The following is a 24,694-nucleotide window of genomic DNA, read 5'->3' as shown; positions in this document are numbered from 1 at the left end:
GAAAGAAATGGAGGAAAGCAAACCACTGGATATAGAGTTCAAAACCATGGTTATAAGGTTTTTCAAGAATTTCCAGAAAAGGCTGATAAATTTAGTGAGACCCTCAAGGATATGAAAAAGGACCAACTAGAAATTAAGCATACACTGACTGAAACAAAAAATATTATACAGAGATCTAACAGCAGACTAGAGGATCGCAAGAATCAAGTCAAAGATTTGAAATACAAAGAAGCAAAAAACACTCAACTGGAAAAGCAAAAAGAAAAAAGAATCCAAAAATATGAAGATAGTGTAAGGAGCCTCTGGGACAACTTCAAGCGTACCAACATCAGAATTATGGGGGTGCCAGAAGAAGAGAGAGAGCAAGATACTGAAAACCTATTTGAAGAAATAATGACAGAAAACTTCCCCCATCTGGTGAAAGAAATAGACTTACAAGTCCAGGAAGCGCACAGAGCCCCAAACAAAAGGAATCCAAAGAGGACCACACCAAGACACATCATAATTAAAATGCCAAGAGCAAAAGACAAAGAGAGAATATTAAAAGCAGCAAGAGAAAAACAGTTAGTTACTTACAAGGGAGCACCCGTAAGACTGTTAGCTGACTTCTCAACAGAAACTATGCAGGCCAGACGGGAGTGGCAAGAAATATTCAAAGTGATGAACAGCAAGAACCTACAACCAAGATTACTCTACCCAGCAAAGCTATCATTCAGAATTGAAGGGCAGATAAAGAGCTTCACAGATAAGAAAAAGCTAAAGGAGTTCATCACCACCAAACCATATTATATGAAAGCTGAAAGGTATTCTTTAAGAAGAGGAAGATGAAGAAAAAGGTAAAGATAAAAATTATGAACAACAAATACATATCTATCAACAAGTGAATCTAAATATCAAGTGAATAAAATAATCTGATGATCAGAATAAACTGGTGAATATAAGAGAATCAGGGGCATAGAAAGGGAGTGGACTGACAATTCTTGGGGGGAAAGGGTGTGGCGGGTGTGGAAAGAGACTGGACAAAAATCGTACACCTATGGATGAGGACAGTGCGGGGGATAAGGGCAGAGGTTGGGGTGGGAACCAGGTAGAGGGGAGCTATGGGGGGAAAAAGGAGGAACAATTGTAATCATCTGAACAATAAAGATTTATTAAATTAAAAAAAAAAGTCCCACTAGAACCCTGGCAGGTGTGGCTCATTGGTTGAGCATCATCCTGAAACATCCATCTTATATAAAAACTGCTGTTTGAAATTTTAACCCTGCTATTTGGCTTCTGTAAATGCTTGCTTACTTAAATAATAAAATAAATGAGACTACTCCCACTTCAGAGAGGCCATTAAACCTTCCCCGGATGAAATTATCAGTGCTGGCACCAGGCCAGGCCTTTGGTTGAAGTCTCAAGGCCCCAGCACATAGGGGCTCTTTAAGAACTTGCAAAAGGGGCCAGAAACACCCATATTTGGGAGACAAAGAAGGTAAAAACATATAAATAGGGAAAATTCCTTCATGTTGGGGCCCAGAATTTGAGAGACATTTTCCTCTGGACCCGCACGTAATAAATGTAACTCCATCTCTCTAAGTATTGCTTGGTTCTTCTCCGGTTTTCTATAACAATCCCATGCACCAAAAGATTGCTAATTCGATTCCCAGACAAGGCACATACCTAGGTTGTGGATTCGATCCCCTGTTGGGGCTGGGGTGCATGTGGGGGGAGGGGCAACCAATTGATGTTTATCACTCACGTCAATCTCTCTCTCTAAAATCAAGAAACATCCTTGGGTGAGGATTTAAATATCTGCACTAATAAAAGAGAAACATGCAAAGTAACCATCACTCCGCTACACCCACAAGCCATGCCCACCAGCCAATCAGGAGTGAGTATGCAAATTAACCCAACCATGACGGCGGCTGGCCACAGAGCTGGAGCAAGCAGGAGGCTAGGGTTGCCCCGGCAATGGAGGAAGCCAAGCTTCCCGCCCTGGCCGGCCCTGGCCTCCACTCAAGGCTACAAAGTTTCAATTATAGAAGATAAATAAATCCTAGATACTTGCTTCCAGCCAACCCTGGCCTCCGCTCAAGGAGGCGCTGAAAAAAGAAAGAAAAAGAAAAAAAGGAGGGGCTGAGACCTTGGCTCGCTGGGGGGTGATCAGGCCAGGATGGGATGGCAGGGGCCGTTGAGGGTAAGCATACCAGCAGGGGGGCCAGTTGGAGGTGAGCAGGACGTCAGTGGGGTTCAATTAGAGGTAATCAGGACAGCGGGGGCGGGGGGCAGTTTGGAGTGAGCAGGCCAGCAGGGGGGCAGTTGGAGGTGAGCAGGCCAGTGGGGAGGGAAGGTGGGGGCAAGCAGGCCAGCAGGGGGGGCAGTTGGGGGTGGGCAGGCTGGCACGGGGGGCAGTTGGGGGTGATCTGGCTGGCGGGGGGGGGGCATTTGGGGGCGAGCAGGCTGGCGGCAGGGGGTAGTTGGGGGCAAGCAGGCCGGCAGGCAGAATGGATAGGGGCAATCAGGCAGACAGGCAGGCAGGTGAGTGGATGGAGCCAGCAGTCCCGGATTGTAAGAGGGATGTCCGACTGCCGGTTTAGGCCCAATCCCTGTAAACCGGCAGTCGAACATCCTTCGAGGGGTCCCAGATTGGAGAGGGTGCAGGCCGGGCTGAGGAACACCCCCCACCCCCATGCACGAATTTCATGCACCGGGCCACTAGTCCTATATAATAAAGAGCTAATATGCTAATTAGACTGAACAGCAGAACAATCGTCGGGACGACCTTCCAGACAAAGCCAGGGCTGTGAGGGCCAGCTGGGGCTGCGAGGGCCGGCTGAGGCAGCCAGGGCTGCAAGGGCCAAGCCCCTGGCACAAATTTCATGCATCGGGCCTCTAGTCTATAATAATAATAAAAGCATAATATGCTAATTAGACTGAACAGCCAAATGACCTCCCAGATGTCCTTCCGGATGAAACCAGGGCTGCGAGGGCCGAGGCAAGCCGCCACAGCTACAAGGGCCGAGGTAGGCCACCACGGCTGCGAGGGCCAAGCCCCTTGCACAAATTTCTTGCATCGGGCCTCTAGTATACATAATAATGTGAAAATGTGAAAGCATTTTGCAAGCTAGAAGGTGCTATTCTAACTTACAGAATTATTTTATACTCATCACCAATAATCAGAACAAGTACTGCCTGTGGACAAAAGCAGTCCAACATCTCTCACAGTGTAGGAATCCCTTTTCCCACTTCCCTACCCCACATTCCTCAACCCCAGCCCACTAGGAACATCTCCATCACTTCGCGGGCAGGGCAAACTATTCTACGGTTAGATAGCTCCTGATACTGAGACAAAACGTGTCTCCTTAGAACTTCCACCATTGATCCCGGTTCTTCCTTTGGAATCACACAAAGAATGCATGGCCATATTTCCTATTCCCAGGAAAGTAAATCTCTACTAACATAGTTCTAAGTAAAAGTTGATTACTTGTTTTCACATATATCACTGTGGAATAGTGGGTAAAAAGTTTCTTTCCAAACACTGAAAATGGCTATAGAAATGAACCTGTGCATCGCATCTGCTTCCTCCATTATGAATTCTATTCCCAGAATTAGTCACCATCAGCTAATGGTCACTATCAGCTCCACTTACACCATTTAGCTAAATTTTCAAGTTCTGTACATATAAAAGATAAAAGACTGGCTTTGTTAGAAAATATAAGTTCAAGAGAGAAATTAAAGAGAATAGTCATATTTTCAAGCACTCACTTTCTGTTAGTCTAAGAAACAAAGAGTAATTGTGTCTTTCACCTACACAGAGTCCCCTATACTAGAGCACGGATACGATTTTTAAACAGATAATTTCAGTGAAGTTAATGTGGATACCATTCATATTTTTAATTGTTCCTCTCACCTTTAATTAACTGGGAATTTAAGAAAAATTGAGAAACAAAGATTTTAAGTATTTTCCCCAAGGACAGCACAGGGCATAGCAATCTTGCCAGCCAACCTTCAAAGAACACACTCATTCGTTAAGCTCTTGTTCTACATGTGACTCTCCCAAAGATACAGAGAAAATAAAATCTACTTTCTGTTCTCTTATACTCCTGATCAAACTCTCTTTGTCAGAAATAATATGACTGGCCACTTCCTTTAAAGAGCTCCTGTTCATATTCCCAACATAGTCTAAAATCACTAAGTATGTCATTCTTTCAGCTGGGGGGGGGGGGGGCGGGGGGCGGTGATGGGAGGTGTTATCTTGTATGTGAGGTTATTCATGGTCCTATGAATAAATCTCAGAATTAAAATCATCAACTTTGACAATTTTCTGCCATATACTAGTTGCACCAATTGGCTCACGCTCTGGGAAAAGATAAAAGTGGGTGATGGGGACAACAGAAGAAGCCCCTAAATTTAATCTCTCCTCGGAGTTCATTATGGATGCAATTAGATATTCCTGCAATTTCCTATAAGATTCTCTGAAAGAACACACAAGAGAGAATTTTTTTTCAGCTTGTATGAACTATCCTGATCCATTTCCCACTGACCATCAAAACCAATCATCTCACCGCTTCCTCCCAGTCTTCTCTTTGACATCCTGGCTCTTAAAACCCCCTATGATGAAACTCAGAAATACGTACATTCCCCACTACAAGGAACAGGTTGCCCTTGCTTCTCTGTACTTCAGTCCTTGTGAGCACCTCCTGAACTCCACTCAAAGCCTCCATGGGCATATATTATAATTTCAGAAAACTTTGCAGCAAGTTGTGGAAAAATGCACACAGGAAATCTAGATTAGGAAAGTATTTCTCAGGAGGAGGCAAATGCCTTCTCAGACTCACTTATTAATATAATTTAATAACATTAAACAACAGTTCCTGGCAGTCTTAGAGAACATGTCTAACGATGACACAGTGTTACTGACCATTGATCAGCCTTCTTATTTTTTTTAAATATATTTTATTGATATTTTACAGAGAGGAAGGGAGAGGGAAGAGAGCTAGAAACATCGATGAGAGAGAAACATCGATCAGCTGTCTCCTGCACACCCCCTACTGGGGATGTGCCTGCAACCAAGGTACATGCCCTTTACTGGAATCGAACCCGGGACCCTTCAGTCCGCAGGCCGACGCTCTATCCACTGAGCCAAACCGGTTTTGGCAGCCTTCTTCTTCTTTTTTTTTTTTTTTATTGATTTTTAGAGAGAGAGGGAGAGAGAAACATCATACCCCCAGCAGGGATTGAGCATGCAACCCAGGCATGTGTCCTGACTGGGATTCAATTCAGCGACCTTTTGTTCTCAACCAACTGTGAACTGGCCAGAGCTATTTGTCGCTCTTCTTTAAGTTGATGCAATATTGTTATTTCTGTGTCTGACTACATATTTGACTGAAATGGTGAGATTAAGGGTTTAAGAGTTATATGGGGGCTCATTGAATAGAGCGTCTGGCCCACAGACTGAATGGTCATGGGTTCAATTCCAGTGAAGGGCATGTACCTCAGCTGCATGCTTGATCCCTGGTGCCCTGAGATGCCAGAAGCAACTAATCAATGTGTGTCTCGCTCTCTGTCTCTCGCCCTCCCTTCCATGCTCTCTAAAAATCAATGGAAAAATATCCTCGGGTGAAGATTAGCAACAATGAAAGTTATATAGGGCTCCCCAGTTTCACTTTTCCAAATAAACCTCCTGAGAAAAAAGAATACAGAGCACTCAACTCAAACTACATGCCAGGAGAAGTTTTCCCCTTAATCTCATTTCTGTCTTGGCTGTCCTATATTTGGGCAATCAGCTATTCTCTCTCTTTATCCAATAATGAACATCTGGTAGTCCCCTAAAGTCTGGTATAGTTCATAAAACAACACATCAGATAGAACTCAATGTCATGTTGAAATTTAAGTTCAAATCCTTTTATAAGAAACATATCCTCCCTTTAAGAAAGCTGAATAGTAATATATTCTAATGGAAGGTGTGGGGTTTGGCCATCAGGGTCATGCAAACAGACTCCACATTTCCAAAGGATTTTTCTTTATTTTATGGATCCCAGGATCCTCATCCACTTTCAAACTTCTGAGCAGTTATCAAAACCTGGTAAAGAACGTTAGCTGGTTTGGCTCAGTGGATAGAGCGTCAGCCTGTGGGTCCCAGGTTTGATTTCGGTCAAGGATCAGTAGAGGGCGTGCAGAAGGCAATGATGCCCGGGTTGCAGGCTCGATCCTCAGTAGGGGGCATGCAGGAAGCAATGATTCTTTCATCATTGATGTTTCTATCTCTCTCTTCCTTTCTGAAATCAATAAGTGTTTGTTGTTTTAAGCTGCTAAGTTTTGGGGTAATTTGTTATTCAGTTAGCAATAACTAATGTACCTACATAGCTCCAATCCCATTAACCCCAGTAGGTACCTCCTGGAGCAGCTGTTGTGTTTGAAGAGTAAAGCCATGTTGTCAGCAGATAATTTTTTCTGCCAAGGTGGGTGGTGGGCACCAGATCTCATTTGCCTCAAGTTATTTAGATGAAAGGTTTTACATCACTTAGAAGTAGAATCTTATCATTCAATCTCTCAAGAGACAAATATTACTACCTATTCCAATTCTAGCAGGAGTATTCTCAACTTAGCTGTGAAGAAACCTGAATCTATTCAAGATTATGGAGCTTGGCACACAAGTTTTCTGTTTCTGGATTCACTAATCTTTGAGGAAGCAGTTTTTAAAATATATTTTTTTAAAAACCGGTGAAGATTTTTAACCATCAAAACTGTTTAGGACCCGCCCATAGTGGTGGACCTTACTTATTTACTCAATAGACACAGGCCTCTTGGGAAGAAATCAAATTACTATCGACTTCATTACTTAAAATGGAAGTCCTACACTTTCTCAAATGATATACCCATGAGTATGATGGGCATCAAATCAAAATTCTGTATGATGCTTCAAGTGCAGAACTTTTTTTTATCACCTACTGTAGGAGGCCTTATTTCCCTACTGAAAGCTATTATTCAAGTATTTGACTATTAAATGGTTAAGAATGTTCCCTATAACTCTCCCCAGAGCAGACTGCTTCCTCAAAGATTAGTGAATCCAGAAACAGAAAACTTGTGTGCCAAGCTCCATAATCTTGAATACATTCAGGTTTCTTCACAGCTAAGTTGAGAATATGCCTGCTAGAATCGGAATAGGTAGTAATATTTGTCTCTTGAGAGATTGAACGATAAGATTTCTAAGTGATGTAAAACCTTTCATCTAAATAACTTGAGGCAAATGAGATCTGGTGCCCACCACCCACCTTGCCAGAAAAAATTATCTGTTGACAACATGGCTTTACTCTTCAAACACAACAGCTGCTCCAGGAGGTACCTACTGGGGTTAATGGGATTGGAGCTATGTAGGTACATTAGTTATTACTAACTGAATAACAAATTACCCCAAAACTTAGCAGCTTAAAACAACAAACACTTATTACCTCATGGTTTCTGTGGGTCAAGAATTTATGCAGCCTTAGCCTGGTGCCTCTGGGCCAGGGTCTTTCACAGGCTGCAATCAAGATGTCACTCAAGGCCTGACTCACTTGTTTCCACACTCATTCAGATGGGTGTTACAGGCTTCAGTCCTCGCTGGCTCTTAGCCAGAGATATTGGTCCTTGCCAGGTGGACCTCTCCATTGAGCAACTCACAGAAGAGCTCACTTCCATTAGTGCACATGAGTGAGCCAGCAAGAGCAGGAGAGAGGATGCCCAAGATGCAAGCTATTGTCTTTTTGTTGCCTAATCTTGGAAGGGACATCCTACTGCTTCTGCAATATTCTATTTGTCGAAGCAAATCAACAAGTCCAAGAGAGGGGATTACACAAGGGGAAGAACCCTGGGAGGTGGGATCATTGGTGGCCATCTCAAAGGTTGCCCACTGCAGGAGGAAAACATCAGAGATACACTCAAAAGTATTTGGAGGTTCAACATCATCATATCTGGATTTTCTGTAAAATACATCCACACACGCACACCCAAAAAAATAACTGAAAAAATTGTAACAAAATGTTAATAGCTATTAAATCAAGGTGATGCTTATAAAAGCTATTCATTGGACTACTCTTCCACTGTATGTTTGAAAAAAAAATTATTTAAAAAATCCAAACCAATGGATCTTGTTCACTAATAATGGGTCAAGGAAAAAAATGTTAAATCTTAAATTATAACATTTGGCAGCCATCCTCCAATGTTTAAATGGACAAGGCTGAGTGACCTCCTTTAACAGGTGAATGAACTTAGCTATTTAGAGGTTTATTGCTACCTGGATGCCCTGACAGTCTCATCAGAGTGGTTCTCTTGTGATTTTTGTCTAAATTGTAAAATCAATGAAAGAAATCACACTATAAATCACCACTTGAGAGCTAAAACTGGATCCCCTAGTACCCATCCTAGTGTCCAGCACACAGTAAGTACTCAATAAATATATTTTTCAGTGAATGGCAACTATATTATAATACCTTGCCCTTAAATTGTTTAGACCAAAATTATCCCTCCAAATACTTGATAGTATAGGACTCTAGGATGCAGAACTCTGGGGAACCCAAAGGCTTGTATATGTACTTGAGCAAATAGTTCATGAAGAACTAGTTTGACCTTGCTCCATACTGCTATAGCTCACCTTCCATAAAGCCAAGATGGCCTTCTAACCAGGCAGCACAGCAAGTGAGCCCTTAAATTCTCCTGAGAGAATGTCCAAGGCTGGACCATCTAATACAGAAGAACTCTCTTTACCCAACAACATGTAAGAGTATACCTCTGGTAGTCACTAAGGAATTAAACATAAAATAGCTGACTCAGGACCAGCCAAAGGTTGCCCTCAACCCCTCCTTGCAAAAAATAACATTAGAAAGTGGATCTAAGAGGTATCTATGCAATGGTTGTAGAGTAAGTTACCAAAACCTCTAGGTTCTCTAAGATCCACCTTTATAATAAACTAGAGGCCCGGTGCATGAAATTTGTGCATGGGGGACGGGGGTCCCTCAACCCAGCCTGCACCCTCTCCAATTGGGGACCCCTAGGGGGATGTCCGACTACCGGTTTAGGCCCGATCCCTGTGGGGTCCCCAATTGCCCCCAACTGCCCTCCCCTGCCGGCCTGATCACCCCTAACTGCTTCTGCCTCAGCCCCCACCACTATGGCTTTATCCAGAAGGAAGTCGGACATCCGGAAGATGGCTGGTTGACCTGGTCTAATTAGCATATTACCCTTTTATTAGTATAGATTACATAGGATAGGATTGTTTAAATCGGGGGAGAGGGGAGCCTTTTTCAGCAGGAGGAGATGCTCTTGGCAGACAAAAATACATAATCCCTATATCTGGACTGATAGCCAGCCATATGCACTATACTGCCAAACCAGTCATTAAAAAATTGAACCGCTTTCTTACACCTTACACCAAACAGCTGTTGCCCTTAAAAGTCCTCCTCAGCCCCCACCTTAGGTTCTGCCTTAGCAGTTCACCCAGATTAGGTTCTGATTGGTTGGTTTCTATGCCAGTCAGCATTTCTGGGCCTATCTCCGGGCCTGATCCGCAGCCACCACAGCAGCTGCGGATCAGGTCTTGCCTCTCTCTCTCTGGCCTCGCCAGCAGCCACAGTGGCTGCTGATCAGGCCCTGCCTCTCTCTCTCTCTCCAAGCCTCATCAGTAGCCATGGCAGCTGCAGATCAAGCCCTGCCTCTCTCTCTGGGCCTCTCTCCAGACCTGATCCGCAGCCACCGCCGAGCCCCGTTGCCACCCCCCCTCCGCCCCACCAGATGCCAGCCTTGCTGTCATAGGAGCCTGTGGGCCATGGGGGAGGGACCAAGAGATGCTCCAGGCACATCCTGGTGATCGGTCGTCCATCTGGTCGTTTAGGTCATGACGGCCCCTGGCCTTTTATAATGTATATTATATCAGAAAAAAATATTGGAATTATATTAAAGTAGGTCCCCAAACAAATGCCTTTGAGGCTGCAATTCAATGTAAAATCTGGAGCTTTCATTAAGAAAATTTTTACAAATGTTTATATTCAAAAGCACTGTCCAAAAAAGAAAAACAAAAGCACTGTATTTAAGGAAATCCAATCTCCCTTATGTAACATCCATTGAAGAATTTCTTCCTAGAATCAGGATAAAAAAAAAAATTGTCCCGAAAACCAAGATGGCGTGTACGTGCTGCCTCTCACAACCACACCAAAACTACAACTAAAAGACACAACGTCTATCACCCAGAACCACAAGAAAGCTGGCTGAGTAGAAGTTCTACAACTAGAAGGAAAGAGAAAAGAGCATTGAGACGGGCACAAGTGCGGAAAAGCTGAGGTACGCAGGCGTGCGAATTGGGATGGCGGTTGGCGACTGGGTGCACTGTTTCTTTCAACCCAAAGGGAGACACAGCTCCCCATTACTCTGAACTCCAGTTTCTGGCAAGACTCTGGGGACCCAGACCCCTACAGGGAGAAGCTGGACTGTCTGCCATCGGGTCAGAAAGTGAGGGTGGCTTTCTTGCAGAGTTGCGCACAGGACTCATTCTTTACTGCACTGGGGCACGGGGCGCGGGGACTGGGAAACGCGGTGATGCAGAGACAGCTGACTGGCAGCCATCGCTGTTTGCCACGCCCTAGTGACTCCCTAAGACCCCACCCCGTCCAATTTACAAACCCACCCAAACTGTGCACAGTGGCTTTTGCATATAAATGGCCTGCCCTATTGCAGCTTAACCTAACAAACTGCAGCTCTGGTCAGACCAAGAGAAATCTGCAGACCTCTCTGTAGCTCCTGTTGGGTGGCCTCAGACAGTAGCTGACCTGCACACCATTGGAGATTCAGAAGCCAGTGTACCTAGTGGTCAGTGTAAGACGACACCAGATTTCAACTCCTCACATCCATAAGTGACACATTCAAGAGACAGACTCAGTGAGCACCAAAGCCCCACTGAAACAAGTCCTGCCCCATAAGGGTGTCTACAGCACAGCAGTTCTTCCATTATAGACATAGCGGGTCCTCACAGTCAATTGGCCTGGAGGTAAATTCCTCCCGGTATACCAACAGCAATCAAGGCTTAACTACAACAAGACTGTGCACTCAGCCTACAAAGGGGTGCACCAAGAGTATCCACCTCAGGTGATTGGGGAGGCTGAACCACTGGGCCCTATAGGTCACCTACCACACAAAGCCACTCCATCAACACAGAGAAGCAGCCAAAATGTGGAGACAAAGAAACATGTCACAAATGAAAGAAATGGAGGAAAGCAAACTATTGGACATAGAGTTCAAAACGACATTTATAAGGTTACTCAAGAATCTGCTAAAAACCTCTGAGGAACTTAGTGAGACCTTTAAAGATCTTAATGAGAATGCCAAAAAAATCGAAAAGGACCAGTCAGAAATTAAGTATACACTGTCTGAAATAAAGAATATACAGAAATTCAACAGTAGATCAAAGGACCCCAAGAATCAAACCAAAGATCTGAAATATGAGAAAACAAAAAACACCCAACCAGAAAAACAAAAAGAAAAGAGAATCCAAAAATATGAAGATAGTGTAAGGAGCCTCTGGGAAAACTTTAAGCGTACCAACATCCGAATTATTGGGGTGCCAGAAGAAGAGAGAGAGCAAAATATTGAAAACCTATCTAAAGAAATAATGACAGAAAACTTCCCCCACCTGGTGAAAGAAATAGACTTACAAGTCCAGGAAGCGCAGAGAACCCCAAACAAGAGAAATCCAAAGAGGACCACACCAAGACACATCATAATTAAAATGCCAAGAGCAAAAGACAAAGAGAGAATATTAAAAGCAGCAAGAGAAAAACAGTTAGTTACCTACAAGGGAGTACCCATACAACTGTCAGCTGATTTCTCAACAGAAACTATGCAGGCCAGACGGGAGTGGCAAGAAATATTCAACGTGATAAACAGCAAGAACTTACAACCAAGATTACTCTACTCAGCAAAGCTATCATTCAGAATTGAAGGTCAGATAAAGAGCTTCACAGATAAGAAAAAGCTAAAGGAGTTCAGCACCACCAAACCAGGATTATACGAAATGCTGAAGGGTATTCTTTAAGAAGAAGAAGAAGAAGAAAAAAAAAGTAAAGATAAAAATTATGAACAACAAAATGACAACAAATACATACCTATCAACAAGTGAATCTAAAAATCAAGTGAATAAAAAATCTGATGAACAGAATAAACTGATGAATATAATAGAATCAGGGGCATAGAAAGGGAGTGGACTGACAATTCTTGGGGGAAAGGGGGTGTGAAGGGTGCGGGAAGAGATTGGACAAAAATGTTACACATATGGATGAAGACAGTGGTGGGGGGGCAGGTAAGGGCATGGGATGGGGTGGGGAATTAGGTGGAGGGGAGCTATGGGGGGGAAAAAAAGAGGAACATAGGTAATAATCTGAACAATAAAGATTTTTTTTTTTTTAAATTGTCCCATTTGAAAAAAAACCTGTGTGTTTTCTTTTCCTAGAAAATAAATGCAAACCTGCCCCATACATTTACCGTTTCATCTTGGTAGCCAAAACACTCAAAGTTAAATTGTGCCTAATTACAGAAATACTCATTCCAAGAACACAATTTTTTTTCTAAATTGGTTCCTAAAATTTTTGTATTAATGTTGAATATATTTCCCTGTCTTATATGTGGATTGCCTCGAATTCCTTTTGGAAGTTAGTATTCATTCAGCAAATAGTTATTGACTGCCTATTATTTACTAGGCCTCCTGTTAGATACCAGGGTCAGAGCCAATTCCTTCAAAATGACAATGTCCACAGGCCAGGTTGGGGGATAGCCAGAGGGAGGGGAGAAGCACAGGAAGAGCTGGAGAAGTACAATGTAGTACTTCCATGATGGAAGCACGCCAAGAATGAAGCAGGAGAGGAGAGAAACGCCCAATGTAGGGAGGAGCCCCATGAGGTTGGAGGGGGTTGAGGAGAACAGTCAGAAGTTTTTAAGTAAGTGGAAGTAAGTCTTGAGAATCTGTCAAATTAAGCAAGGCAAGGGAAGCCTATGGGAAGGCATGAAGCTGAAAAACAGCACAGTGGGCTTCAGGGATCCAAGGATAACTTGGTGCGGTAGGAATCAAGGTGCATGTAGGGAGAAGGAGGAAATAAGGAGAGATGTGAGTAGAATTCAGATTGTGAAGAAAAGGAATTTAGATTTTAGTCTAAAATGATTGAGAGCTTACAGGTCTCATGTGCATTTAGATGAACCACTCTAATGGAACTAAAAAGCAAACTGGGTGGTGTAAGAGGGAGTATGCTGGCAAGCTCTGAGTCCTGGTCAGATGTCAGACAGCCCAGGTGTTGCCTGAGCCTGGAGCTGGCCTATGGCAGAAGGCAGCTCAATAGAAGGAGCGGAGTTCACTGCAGGGTCAGGGTTCAAGGCTCTGAGGTGTTGGCCAAAAGGTCCACACAAGCACTGTGAATGCCTACAGTGGGGTTGGGATTGAAGAGGATGACCATGAGTCATTAAAACCTTTAAGATTCCAAGTAAGACAGAGAAAATATGGCCTCAAATGTCACTCAGAGACTATATCTGTGAGATATAAATAGATCAATTCTGTTTTTTTAAAAACCCCAAGATTCGATAGAAAAATGGACAAAGGATTGGAGCACCGATTCACATAAGAAACATAATTAGGAAAAATCCAAAGGGGAAAAAATGTTTCTTACAAGTGCGTAAAGAATCAGAAAACAAACATAACCTTAGGAAAACAGTTTACAATGCATAATGTGGTAAACTATTTTTCAGTAATAAGACCTGTTACTGATGAGCCTTCAAACTCATGCCTCAATCTTCTGCTGTCACTTTGTAAATCTCTTTAGGAAAATGCTGCTCCAGGTGAAATCCCTCTCCTCCCCACCAGAGCACTCGACAAACCTCGATGTCACCACAGGTCCACGAAGCCCCCTTTGAAAAACCAGCCGTCTTGCCCAGAAGAATATCATGGGAGATGGTGTCCTATGGTTTAAAGAATTAAAGAGATGGTCCATCCAACTAGTAAGTCCAGCAAGTCAGGAAGAGACAGTGCTTTATTCATAATGAACCAATGACAGTCCTTCATGAAAACTATCTACTTAGCAATTCATTCTAGTATTTTATTTCACTATGGGACTCTACTTCTCCCTCCCCTTTTAGAAACTGGAACAATTTCCTATCTCCATCTTCTGACATTTTCCCTATCCCTCCCATTTCTGAAAGACTACAATCAGAGTTCCAAGATCACATGGGAAATTTTTCACATCTTAATACATCATTGGGACACTTTTCACATCCTAGGACTTGATTATAAGCTTCCTGAAAATAGAGACCATGCTCACTCATCTTTGTTTTCCAAGAGCCTAGCATAGCACCTGGTATATAACTAATACAAAAATAGTATTTAAATAATTAGTGTGCTTATTAGTCTGTTAGTTGTTTACAAATATTGAAGTGCTCTCTTGTGACCTTCTCACCTAGTTTGTATTTCAATTCTTACTTATCTAGAAGCAAATTATGAGTTAAGTATTTTGACTTTCTCCTTGCTGTCAGTTAACTTTATACCCTTAAAAAAACCTTTAGCTATCCCACTGGACTCCAACCTCCTGACACCACAGCTCACTGCTTAGCTCTTAAACATCCTCTGTCTCCCACAGCTCTAGTCTCTCAACTTGTTCACCGCTGTCTCTTCAGCCCCCACAAAGAGCCCTGCACACCTTTGTGTGTTTGACCATATAGCCAGACTCACATAGCCCTCAGTCAAAGGCATCGCCCTTCTGTCTGAATTCCAATTATTACAAGTACTAGAGGCCCAGTGCACGAAATTCGTGCACTTGGGCGGGGGGGGGGGGGGGGGGCGGGGTCCCTCAGCCTGGCCTGTGCCATCTTGCAGTCTGGGAGCCCTTGGAGGATGTCCAACTGACGGCTTAGGTCCTCTCCCCATGGGGAGCAGGCCTAAGCCATTGGTCAGACATTCTTAGCACTGCCACAGAGGCGGGAGAGGCTCCCGCCACCGCCACTGCACTCATCAGCTGTGAACCCAGCTTCTGGCTGAGCAGTGCTCCCCCTGTGGGAGCGCACTGACCACCAGGGGGCAGCTCCTGCATTAAGCGTCTGCCCCCTAGTGGTCAGTGCGCATCATAGCGACTAGTCATTCTGCCATTTGGTCGATTTGCATATTAGCCTTTTATTATATAGAATATTCTCCCTCCTAAGTCTCTAGCCATGACTGAAAAGTACATTCTTCTACAAAAAATTGCAGGTGCCACCTGGTGACCTCATCACTATTTCTGATTCTACCTCTTAAATGCATTTACAAATTTCAATTTTTTGCTCAGAAAGTACTCCCAGGTCCACAGATGCTGGAGTCCAGATTGGCTATCTGCTAAATGCACCCTGACATTCATTAGGTCTTTCCTTCATCCAACACATATTTATTGCTCATCAATGGTGCACAGCTGAGCCTCATGACTGAAACCATATTTTTATTATTCTCCCCATATATGACTATCTCTCCCGAACCAATTTTACTTACCAATCATGCATTTGGTTTTCCCACAGATAACTACTGTGTCACCCTATACGGTCTATAACAGTTCAATTAAAAGCAAAGAAACATTCGATTTTAGTAGTCTGTGCTGCCTTATTGCCATCAGATAAATGCACAGCTTCCTTATGATTCCTTTGTAACAATCTGAACTATCACAAACACACCCCCCATCATTCTGCAGACTGTGACCCCAGCCTGAGTTCTAGGGGTCAATAGAGACAAGAAAGGCATACTCCCTAAAGAGGGTGGCTCCCTTACTATAGTGACCACATTCCCTTCCCTAATCTGTTTCTTCCTAGACCCCAGCTTCCTGGCTCACTGAGACTGGCTCTCCCTTCCCCTGGCATGCCAGAGGGCTAAGGGGTTCTGCAAATGGCACCCTGACTTTCCAAGATTTCTGGCCTAGACTTCCAGGCATAATTGCAGCCATACTCTCTTTACCTTTTCCTTGACACACACCCTTCCCTGATCCCCTCACTCTACCTCAGTCCACCTACTTCCTGAGCCATAGCACCACTTTTTTGCCACAGTGAGGCTCCCCAGGCTGGAGGTATGAAACCCCCAAGGCATTTTTGGTTAAAAGTGGGCTAGAAATTTTCTGTTACTAATCACAAAAGCTTCTTTTCGTCTTTTATATATTATTTAGCTAAGAATGAAGTGGTCCATCAAATATCTATGTACCTAAAAACTATTTTATTTTTTAATTCATCCTGAAAATCTGTACCACATTGTTAACTATACATGCTGAAAAGGGTGGCCATGAAGCATGCATGGCAGGTGAGTCATCTTACTACCTTTGGAAGGAAGCACTACTTGGCCTCCCTAGACTCTTTATTAAATCGTTGAGATCACATACTGCTGTTTATTAAAATAACCAAGAGATCTGGATCTTTGACATGTGCCAAACCAATGTCAACAAGGATTCTGAAAAATAGAGACTCGCCAAGCCATCTTTATGTCTTAATAAAAGGCTTCAGGCTGGGCAAGGAAGAAAGGTGTTTTCCATTTTTCATTAGTCAAGTATAGTTGGCTGGCAATCAGCTTGTTTTTCTGACTTCTATTAACAAATTCCACTTTATTACTTGGCTCACTCAATAGCAGCTCCAAAAAGAGATCATTTCTCCTCAAGTACTTATGCATGTCAGCCTGAAGTTTTAATATCTCTTTGTTGGGAAGCCAGCCTCCTAAGGAAGGGTATGAACTCAACTCACAAAGCCCAGGAAATCTAAATCAATGACAACTATTTTGATCCTGCCCTAACCGGTTTGGCTCAGTGGATAGAGCGTCGGCCTGCGGACTCAAGGGTCCCAGGTTTGATTCCGGTCAAGGACATGTACCTTGGTTGCGGGCACATACCCAGTAGGGGGTGTGCAAGAGGCAGCTAATCGATGTTTCTCTCTCATCGATGTTTCTAACTATCCCTCTCCCTTCCTCTCTGTAAAAAATCAATAAAATATATATTTTTTTTAAAAAAAAACTATTTTGATCCTAAAATGCCCCTCACTCATGGGTCCCTTTCTCATTATTTGCCTGGAAGATCCTTCCTTATTTTCTTCACTCGGATGACTGTTTACTTTCTTGGGCCAGCACGACGGCCACCTCTTGTGTGGCCTTCCAGTTCTCCCCACATTCAATCCTGCTTCTGCTGTGTCCCCAGAGCAGAAGTATGAAACCCCAAAGGCATAAAGCTCCGTCATGCAACCTGCACAGCCCGCCTTGTGCATGGCTCCTCCTCTAGGGCAGGGAATAGCGAACTGCTCTGGAGGGTCAGACGGTAAACATTTTAGGATTCCCAGACTACAATTAATCTCGATTGCATTTTTGTGCATATAATTTAATAATGTAAAAGCCATTTTTAACTCATAGGCCATAAAACGAAACAAAAGAAAATGGTTCACTATCTCAGGGCCATCCATTCCTACTCATACTCTAAAGTCTCATCTCTCCCACTGGACGGTAAGCTCCCTGAGAGCAGGGACAACCTCCAATTCATCTTTGTATTCCCCAGCTCCTGGACATAGAGGTGTTCCAATCACTGATGTCAATTAAACTGAAACGTCAATATCTAATTTATCCTGATGAATCAAACATATCCATAAACAATTACCCCAACTCTTTAAATATATATATATACATATATATATATATATATATATACATATATATATATATATATATATATATATATATATATATATAATTGATTTCAGAGAGGAAGGGATAGAGGGATAGAAACATCAATGATGATAGAGAATCACTGATCGGCTACCTCCTGCACACCCCACACTGGGGACTGAGCCCACAACCCAGGCATGTGCCCTATGAACTGTGACCTCCTGGTTCATAGGTCAACGCTCACCACTGAGCTATGCCAGCTGGGCAATTTCCCCAACTCTTGAACAATCCCAACAAAAAGTCATTTTGCATTTTGAGTCTCTTAGGCATTGGACATTAAAAGTAATCTCTGTTCCTGGGTGTAGGGAGAAGTAGATGATTTTTGCCTCATTTAGTAAGAAAAACCATGATGTTCAGCCAAAGAGCCTCTCCCTCCCCAATGCAGAAAAAGTTCTTCTGTGGGAGAGTTCAACTGGGCCCCATACAGCACCTAACTCCAGCTCACTCAGCTTCTGAGCAGCCACTGTTTCTCTTTGCAGAAAATCATCTAGATTGGTGATGCCGTCTTGAACACTTGCCAGGTATTCAGCCTAGCTATTAGCAATTCATTCACCTCCCATCTCACCACAATTGGGGAGAAAGCATTTCCAAGTCATACATGCCAGAGAAACATTGACAGTCATCACTATTACAGCTAGCACCCTGCCCCCTGGTTCTCCCAACCAGAAATGCTCCAGAAAGGTCATGACCACCCCTCTCTGGTTAAGGAACCCCACTGTTACACTGTGAGAGATGAGCAGCATGTCACTGGCATAATCTCAATCTTAACTTCAAGGGCTCCATGCCTGGCTTGCTGGGGCTCCCCAAAGTGTGAGCTGGTGAGGAAGGGAGGAAGCCAGGAGTGGACAGAACCATTGCTAAGGAGAAATGGCCCTCGGCACACCTGCTCTGTGAGGCTGGGCGTCCGTCCAGTCTAACATTCTAACGGAATAGGACAAGCTGGAGACTAATTCCACTCATAACTACATCAGGCAGGCCCACCTGGCTCAGAGAGGAAAAGCACCAGAAGGTCTAGACAGTGTCAATCTTCAAGTCAGGCAGTGCTTTTGAATGCCTGTTGAGAGTAGGAGCCCAGCCAGGCCCACCACCACCCCGCACCACCATGTAACAAAGCTGCTGAGAACCAATGTGAGGGCTGAATGTGCCATTGGGATCTCCTCCTGCAAGCTGGGGTTCAGGGGAGGATTCAGGTCCAATAACCATCTGGAATGTGGAGCAGGAAAGAGCCAGAGTGGGTCACTCTGCAGGGGGCAGACTACACCCAGCACAGCCCCCAGTTCCTAGGGCACCAGGAGGGTTTCAACAAAACAAACCCCAAACCCCACTTCCTAGAGGTGAGGTCTCTAAGTTGCTCCAGAATGGAGATGAGGGTGCTGAGAGAGGGTCAGTGAACCCCACTCTCCCCAAACAAAATCAGTAGCCCGAAGGACTAGGTCGTACGACTAGTCACATAGAGAGCTTGGCTCCCTGTACATAGAGTTGTCCCCAGGAGAGGCCATCATTTCACACATAGAAGCTCCTAAGTTGAAATCATATTTATGAATCATTATAGCTAAGACTCAAGTTCTGCCCAGTACAGAATCACATCAGCCCAGCCACCTGCAGCCAACAGGTGAATGAGGGTGGGTCACTCTACTCTCAGCATCCTCACCCGCCCTTGGACACACACCGCTCTTCGCTCTTCCTGGAGGGACTTCCCCAGCACAATTAAGCCCATGGTGGGACTGAAACCTACACGTGGAAGCAAAGAAACCAACCCAAATCAAATTTTAAATCAGTAAACTAACAGTGCTTTACTAATCATGCAAAAAGTAAGGAGAGAAAATATGGAATAGAAGGTGTGGTACGTTACCCAAAAGCCCTGCTAAAGACCGCATGTCCTTCTCCATCAGCATGTAAATCTCTTCCTCTGAGAAGCGGCCAATGCCGTGGCCGTGCATCTCGCGTTTCACAATTCCTTTCGTTATGTGGCACACGACCCACCTCAGCAGGTTGCTGAAGGGACCACCACCACTAAGAGAGAGCATCTTCCGGGTCTCATTGAGATTGTCCACCCACTGGCAATAAGCTAATGTCCTGGAAGTGTGTGGAAACAAGTTACTACTGTGCATTAGATACATAGCAACTCCACGGGTCAACTCCCCACGCGTGGGTCAGGGTTTGGCACACCCTGGAGGAACCGAATCATTGCAGCTTTTCTAAAAAAGCATGGCAGGTGTTACACGGGCCTTAGTGGATGCTTGGACTTGGGGCGCGTTGGGAGACACAGTAACAAACTCAGATAACGATGTCATGCCACCATTCCACCAAACCGCTCCTGCCACCCACCAGCAGACCGTCCCCATCACCCACCCACAAGGCCATGCTTTTGCTTTCTCTTAGGCAACCCCACAGAAAACAAGTAGAAACCCACTTTAAAAGGTTTCATAGAGCGTACCTACGGGGGGCAATGGGAGGAGGCAGCAATGACTGGGGTGCTGGCTTCATTCTCTTTCTTGATCAAAGCAATGGTTACACAGGTTATGTTCGGTTAATTAATCAAGCTGCACATTTCTGTTTTGTATACTTTGTGTATGTACTTTATATTTCATGATAACAAAGAATTTTTTTTTAAAGAAACCTTTTGCCTTTGCGAAAAGATTAGGGAGTAGGTATACCTGTTCATGTTTATAATAAACTACATAAATTATAAGTATTACATTAACAACTTGCTCTCCAAAAAGTCAACTCTGCTTCAGTCTGTTCTTTAGGACTCTGATGTGGCTACAAACACCAAAGGAACTTGGTGGAATCATTTCCCACTTGCCCGTGTGTTCCTATGTAACAGGTGGCTATTCACTGTTCATGCTGGCTGACACCCAGGCCCTTGCTGATCTTGTTCTCTGTACTTGTGCAACTGCAGGAATGTCTTTACAGTTAACAGTGTTGGTAGACAGAAATTAAAGATTCCTATGAACCAGGAGATTGCAGTTCGATTCCTGGTCAAGGCACATGGCTGGGTTGTAGGCTCGATCCCCAGTGTGGGGTGTGCAGGAGGCAGCCAATCGATGATTCTCTCTCATCATTGATGTTTCTCTCTCTCCCTCTCCCTTCCTCTCTCTGAAATCAATATAAACATGTGGGGGGCGGGGCGGGGAGAAAGTTAAAGAAATTAAAGGGTTTCCTATTGAAGACTGAGAAAAATGTAGCTGTGGGCTATAGGCATAAGATATTTAGTTTTTCCTCATAATGTGCAATAAAAGATGCATTAGCAGTCATCTCTACTCCTATGTTGGTTGATATAGCAGTAATCATTACTTCAAAATAATTAGAAGAGTAAAAAATATTTTTACAGAGAGAACACAAGGGATGATAGTAAATTGTAGCTACTTTCCACCTCAAGAAAAAAAAATACACCTGAAAATAGGACCTGAAATTCTGATCATTTTATATTGTTCTTCTTCATTTTTTATTTTAGGGTTTGCTCTTCTACTAAATAAAAATTAGGGGAAAAAACAAAAGCAAAAGATTTTTCTAAAAATTTTTAAGCATTCCTGATCTTTACTGAAAGGTCTTACAACCAATTTTAACATATTCTCTGTACTGCAACCATTTATTACCTATTTATTTATTTTTATTTTTTTTAATCTTCACCCAAAGATATTTTTCCATTGACTTTTAGAAGGAGTGGAAGAGAGAGGGAAAGACAGAGAGAAATATCAATGTGAGAGAAACTCATAGATTGGTTGCCTCCTGCACAGGCCGGGGAGGAGCCTGCAACACAGGTACATGCCCTTAACCAGAATCAAACCCGGGACCCTTTGTTCTACAGGCCGATGCTCTATCCACTGAGCCAAACTGGCTAAGGCTTTATTACCGTTTTAAAAGAATGTTTAAAAATCTTGTTAGAAGGGTTTGTGTACCTCTTCTTTAAAAGTCTCTCAAAATAAACTATTGAGGAGTCAAGCAATGGATTTTGGTGAGAAAAGGAAAAGGTATATGGCAATGGTGACTAATCAATGAGTGCAGTCAAGAGGAGTCAATGGAGCTTTTATTATGAAAGAGCTCACATTTATTCAAGTAAATTCTTTAAAACTATTCAAGCTAAATGCTTTTGTATTTGCTCTTCTTTTTACACCTGCAATTAAGTAATTAAGGTGTCAATGTTCACATTCTCTTAGAATAATTCGGCACATTCATTCTAATTGTACTAGATCTAAATAAACAGGCTATATCATCCTTCATTATTTCGGAAGTCAGTGATCTGAGAATAAAACTAAATTATCCTAAATTAAGTATGGCCAGGTAATAATAGCAACCAGGAAGCATCTAAAGTGTCAAAATGAGGAATACTATGGCTCTAAGCTGAAAGGTTGATGCGGGGGGGAAATGCATTATTTGTAGGCAAATTACATAGGTTTTGTCATAAGCATAACGATCCTAAAGGATGAGCAGAAACTCCCAAGCAGGGCAGAGGGCGAAGGTGGGTGCAGCAAGAACACTGGCTGGTGGATGAGTGGCAAGACCTTCAGGATGGGGGTTGGGGCACAGGATGCCTGAGGAAGCTTGTAAGTGTCTGGGGGCTGGAAGAGTGGGCAAGGATCAGATCGGGATGGATCTGAAGCAAAGGAGGCTAAACTTGATTTTGAAAGCAAAATTTAAACACTTAAAAGGTTTTAAGCAGACAAGAAACATGATCAGATTGATGGTGAAGGAAGAAGTGAAGGTAGAGAAATTGGCAGAGGAAAGCTGGCTAGAAGACCACGGCAAGACCAGACATGAAATGATGTACTGAACTAAGACAATGGCAAGGGGATGGTGAACAGGGCACGCATAGGAAAAATGCTGTGATATGAGAAAAAGGCCAATGGATATGCAGGATGAGGTATAAGGAGAAACTAGGCCTTTTCTCCCAGGCTGATGGTTTTAGTGGACGATATTGCTATTAGCCAATACTAGCAATACACAAGGTGGAATAGACTTCGTTGATGAAAGATAAGTTAACTTGTTGCATCTGAAGGTTCCATGGAACCCCCTGAGTGAGGAGTCCAGCAGGTTGAGAACTCAGGAGACAAGTTTAGGTCCAGATAGAGAATCTGTGGGCAGGGGCATCGGTGGCAGTTTAAAGCTGTGAGAGGAGATGAGGTTGCCTAAGGAAGTTTCCAGAGTAAGGAGTGGGGAAACCGCAGTTCAAGGGCAAGTAAGAAGAGGAGGCAGCCGGGCTGGAAGGGCCAGCCTGGAGAGAAGCAGGGGCACCGCTTTCTCTGAGATAAACAGAAGTAGGGACACTGCTTGCAAGAGATGAGGAGCTGCAGAGAGGTTCAAGGCTCCTTACTGATGACTTCCATCTCCTCTGTTGAGCAGGAGAGGAGGGCAGGTGCAGAAGATGAGGATGCAGCAATGGGGAAAGAGTTTTTGAAGACCAATGGGTAGAGCAGCAGGTGGGGGTGGGACAGGCACCTGTCTGGGCCGCACAGCTGGGCAGGCAGTAGCTCTACCAAGGCAAGGAAGACTGTAAGGTCCCTGCCTGCATTAGCAAGTTGAATGCAGGGCACAGAAGAAGGAACACTGGGTTGATTCAGAATTTTGCAGTTAAAAGTAACTTCAGAAACTGTCTGGTCTTTCTCCCTTCTCTTTCCTGTCCTATTCTTGATTTCTTTCCTCTCTTTCCTTCCCGGGGCCCCATATATAGATGTGTGTTAGGGAAGAGAAGGCAATGAGGGCCAGGAAGGCTCTTTCAGGGTCTGTGAAGTGTGTATGAACTTTAACTTCATGGATTCCTAAATCAGTTACTACAGGTCCAAGACATCATTGACACATGCTTCCATACCACTACAACCACGAATCCACCTCCTCTTGCAACCACGCTGCCTGGAAACTCTGTCCACATGGCAGGGCTCCCACCCCTTACACTCCACTGAAACCACCCTGCCCAAGTCCACAATCCCTCCTTATTGCAAAATCCAAATCAACCTTCTTCCATATTTATCTTTCTTTAATTCTCTATAATCCAACAATATTGGCATATTTCTTAGAATTCTTCTTTAACCTACGTCTGTCTCCACTGCGTTTCCTCCCACCTCCTACATGTTCCCAAGATTTTACCTTTACTCCTTCTATCTTTCTCACTCATGGAGTGATCTACTTCCCACCCACGATTTCAAACTGATGACTCCCAACTCCATATCCAGCCCAGACCTCTGTCCTGAGATCCAGGGACCCTCGTGAGGGATCCTCAGGAACCCAAAACCAACACTTCCACACTGGACTCGTCATCTTCCTTCCCTTCCAACCTGCTTCTCCTCACCTGAGCCAGAAAGAAGCTCAGGAGCTATTCCTCACTGCTCCCATCCCTCACTCCCGACAGCTAGTCACACTGAGTTGGAGGAATTCGCCCTTTCCTCCAACTCAGTTAACACTGGAGTTCAGCCCTTCATCATTCTCAACCTTGAGGACAGAACCCTCCTAGCAGGTCTCCTGACATCCCCTCAAGGCCTTCCAGAAAACCCTTTACCACAAAGAGCTTCCTAAAACACAAATCTGATCATGTATTAGAATGACAATGCTTCTCAGAGTCATTCATTAACTACCCATAGCTCTTTTGCTTGACACACCAGCCCCCTCCCACAGTCTGACCCATCCCCTGCATTGCCTCCCATGTGCCACCATACAGAATTACATGTGCCTCCCAAACCCCTCTTTTGTGTCCCTAAACTTTTGCAAAGGCTGTTCCCTCTACCCAGATATCCTACTCTTTCCCTACCACCCACCCCTTTCACCTGCCACTCTGATTGTCCCTAGATTCTGTTGTGACACCAGCTCCTCTGGGAAGCCTTCCTCTCATCCCCCCAGCAGATGCTGGCTGCCTTTCCTTGCTTGGTTCTTCAAACTCCTCCCCAGCACTGACCATCACAAAGGCTCCATGTCACCCACCAGCCTGGGAACCACTGGAGGACAGAGATAGCGTCTCATCACCTCGCTTTCCCCCGCATCTGGCACGGTGCCTGGCCATTGGATGAA

At 44.0% G+C, this 24,694-nt stretch overlaps 1 protein-coding gene across 3 annotated transcripts in view; it reads right to left on the bottom strand.

Moving 5' to 3' along the window:
• Positions 1-24,694, bottom strand: part of FAXC (failed axon connections homolog, metaxin like GST domain containing) — a 65,093-nt gene that overhangs the window by 19,364 nt on the left and 21,035 nt on the right. For all 3 annotated transcript variants that reach the window (XM_080663765.1, XM_080663766.1, XM_080663764.1), the window contains one exon: positions 19,548-19,771. In XM_080663765.1, coding sequence (XP_080519891.1) covers positions 19,548-19,771 — 224 coding nt within the window. The remainder of the gene's footprint in view (positions 1-19,547; positions 19,772-24,694) is intronic.

The sequence above is a fragment of the Plecotus auritus genome (genome assembly GCF_963455305.1).
Source record: "Plecotus auritus genome assembly, chromosome: 4".
In the NCBI taxonomy this organism is placed as follows: Eukaryota; Metazoa; Chordata; class Mammalia; order Chiroptera; family Vespertilionidae; genus Plecotus; species Plecotus auritus.
Note: the sequence above shows the minus strand (reverse complement) of the source record. Positions and strands in the feature narration are given on the sequence as shown.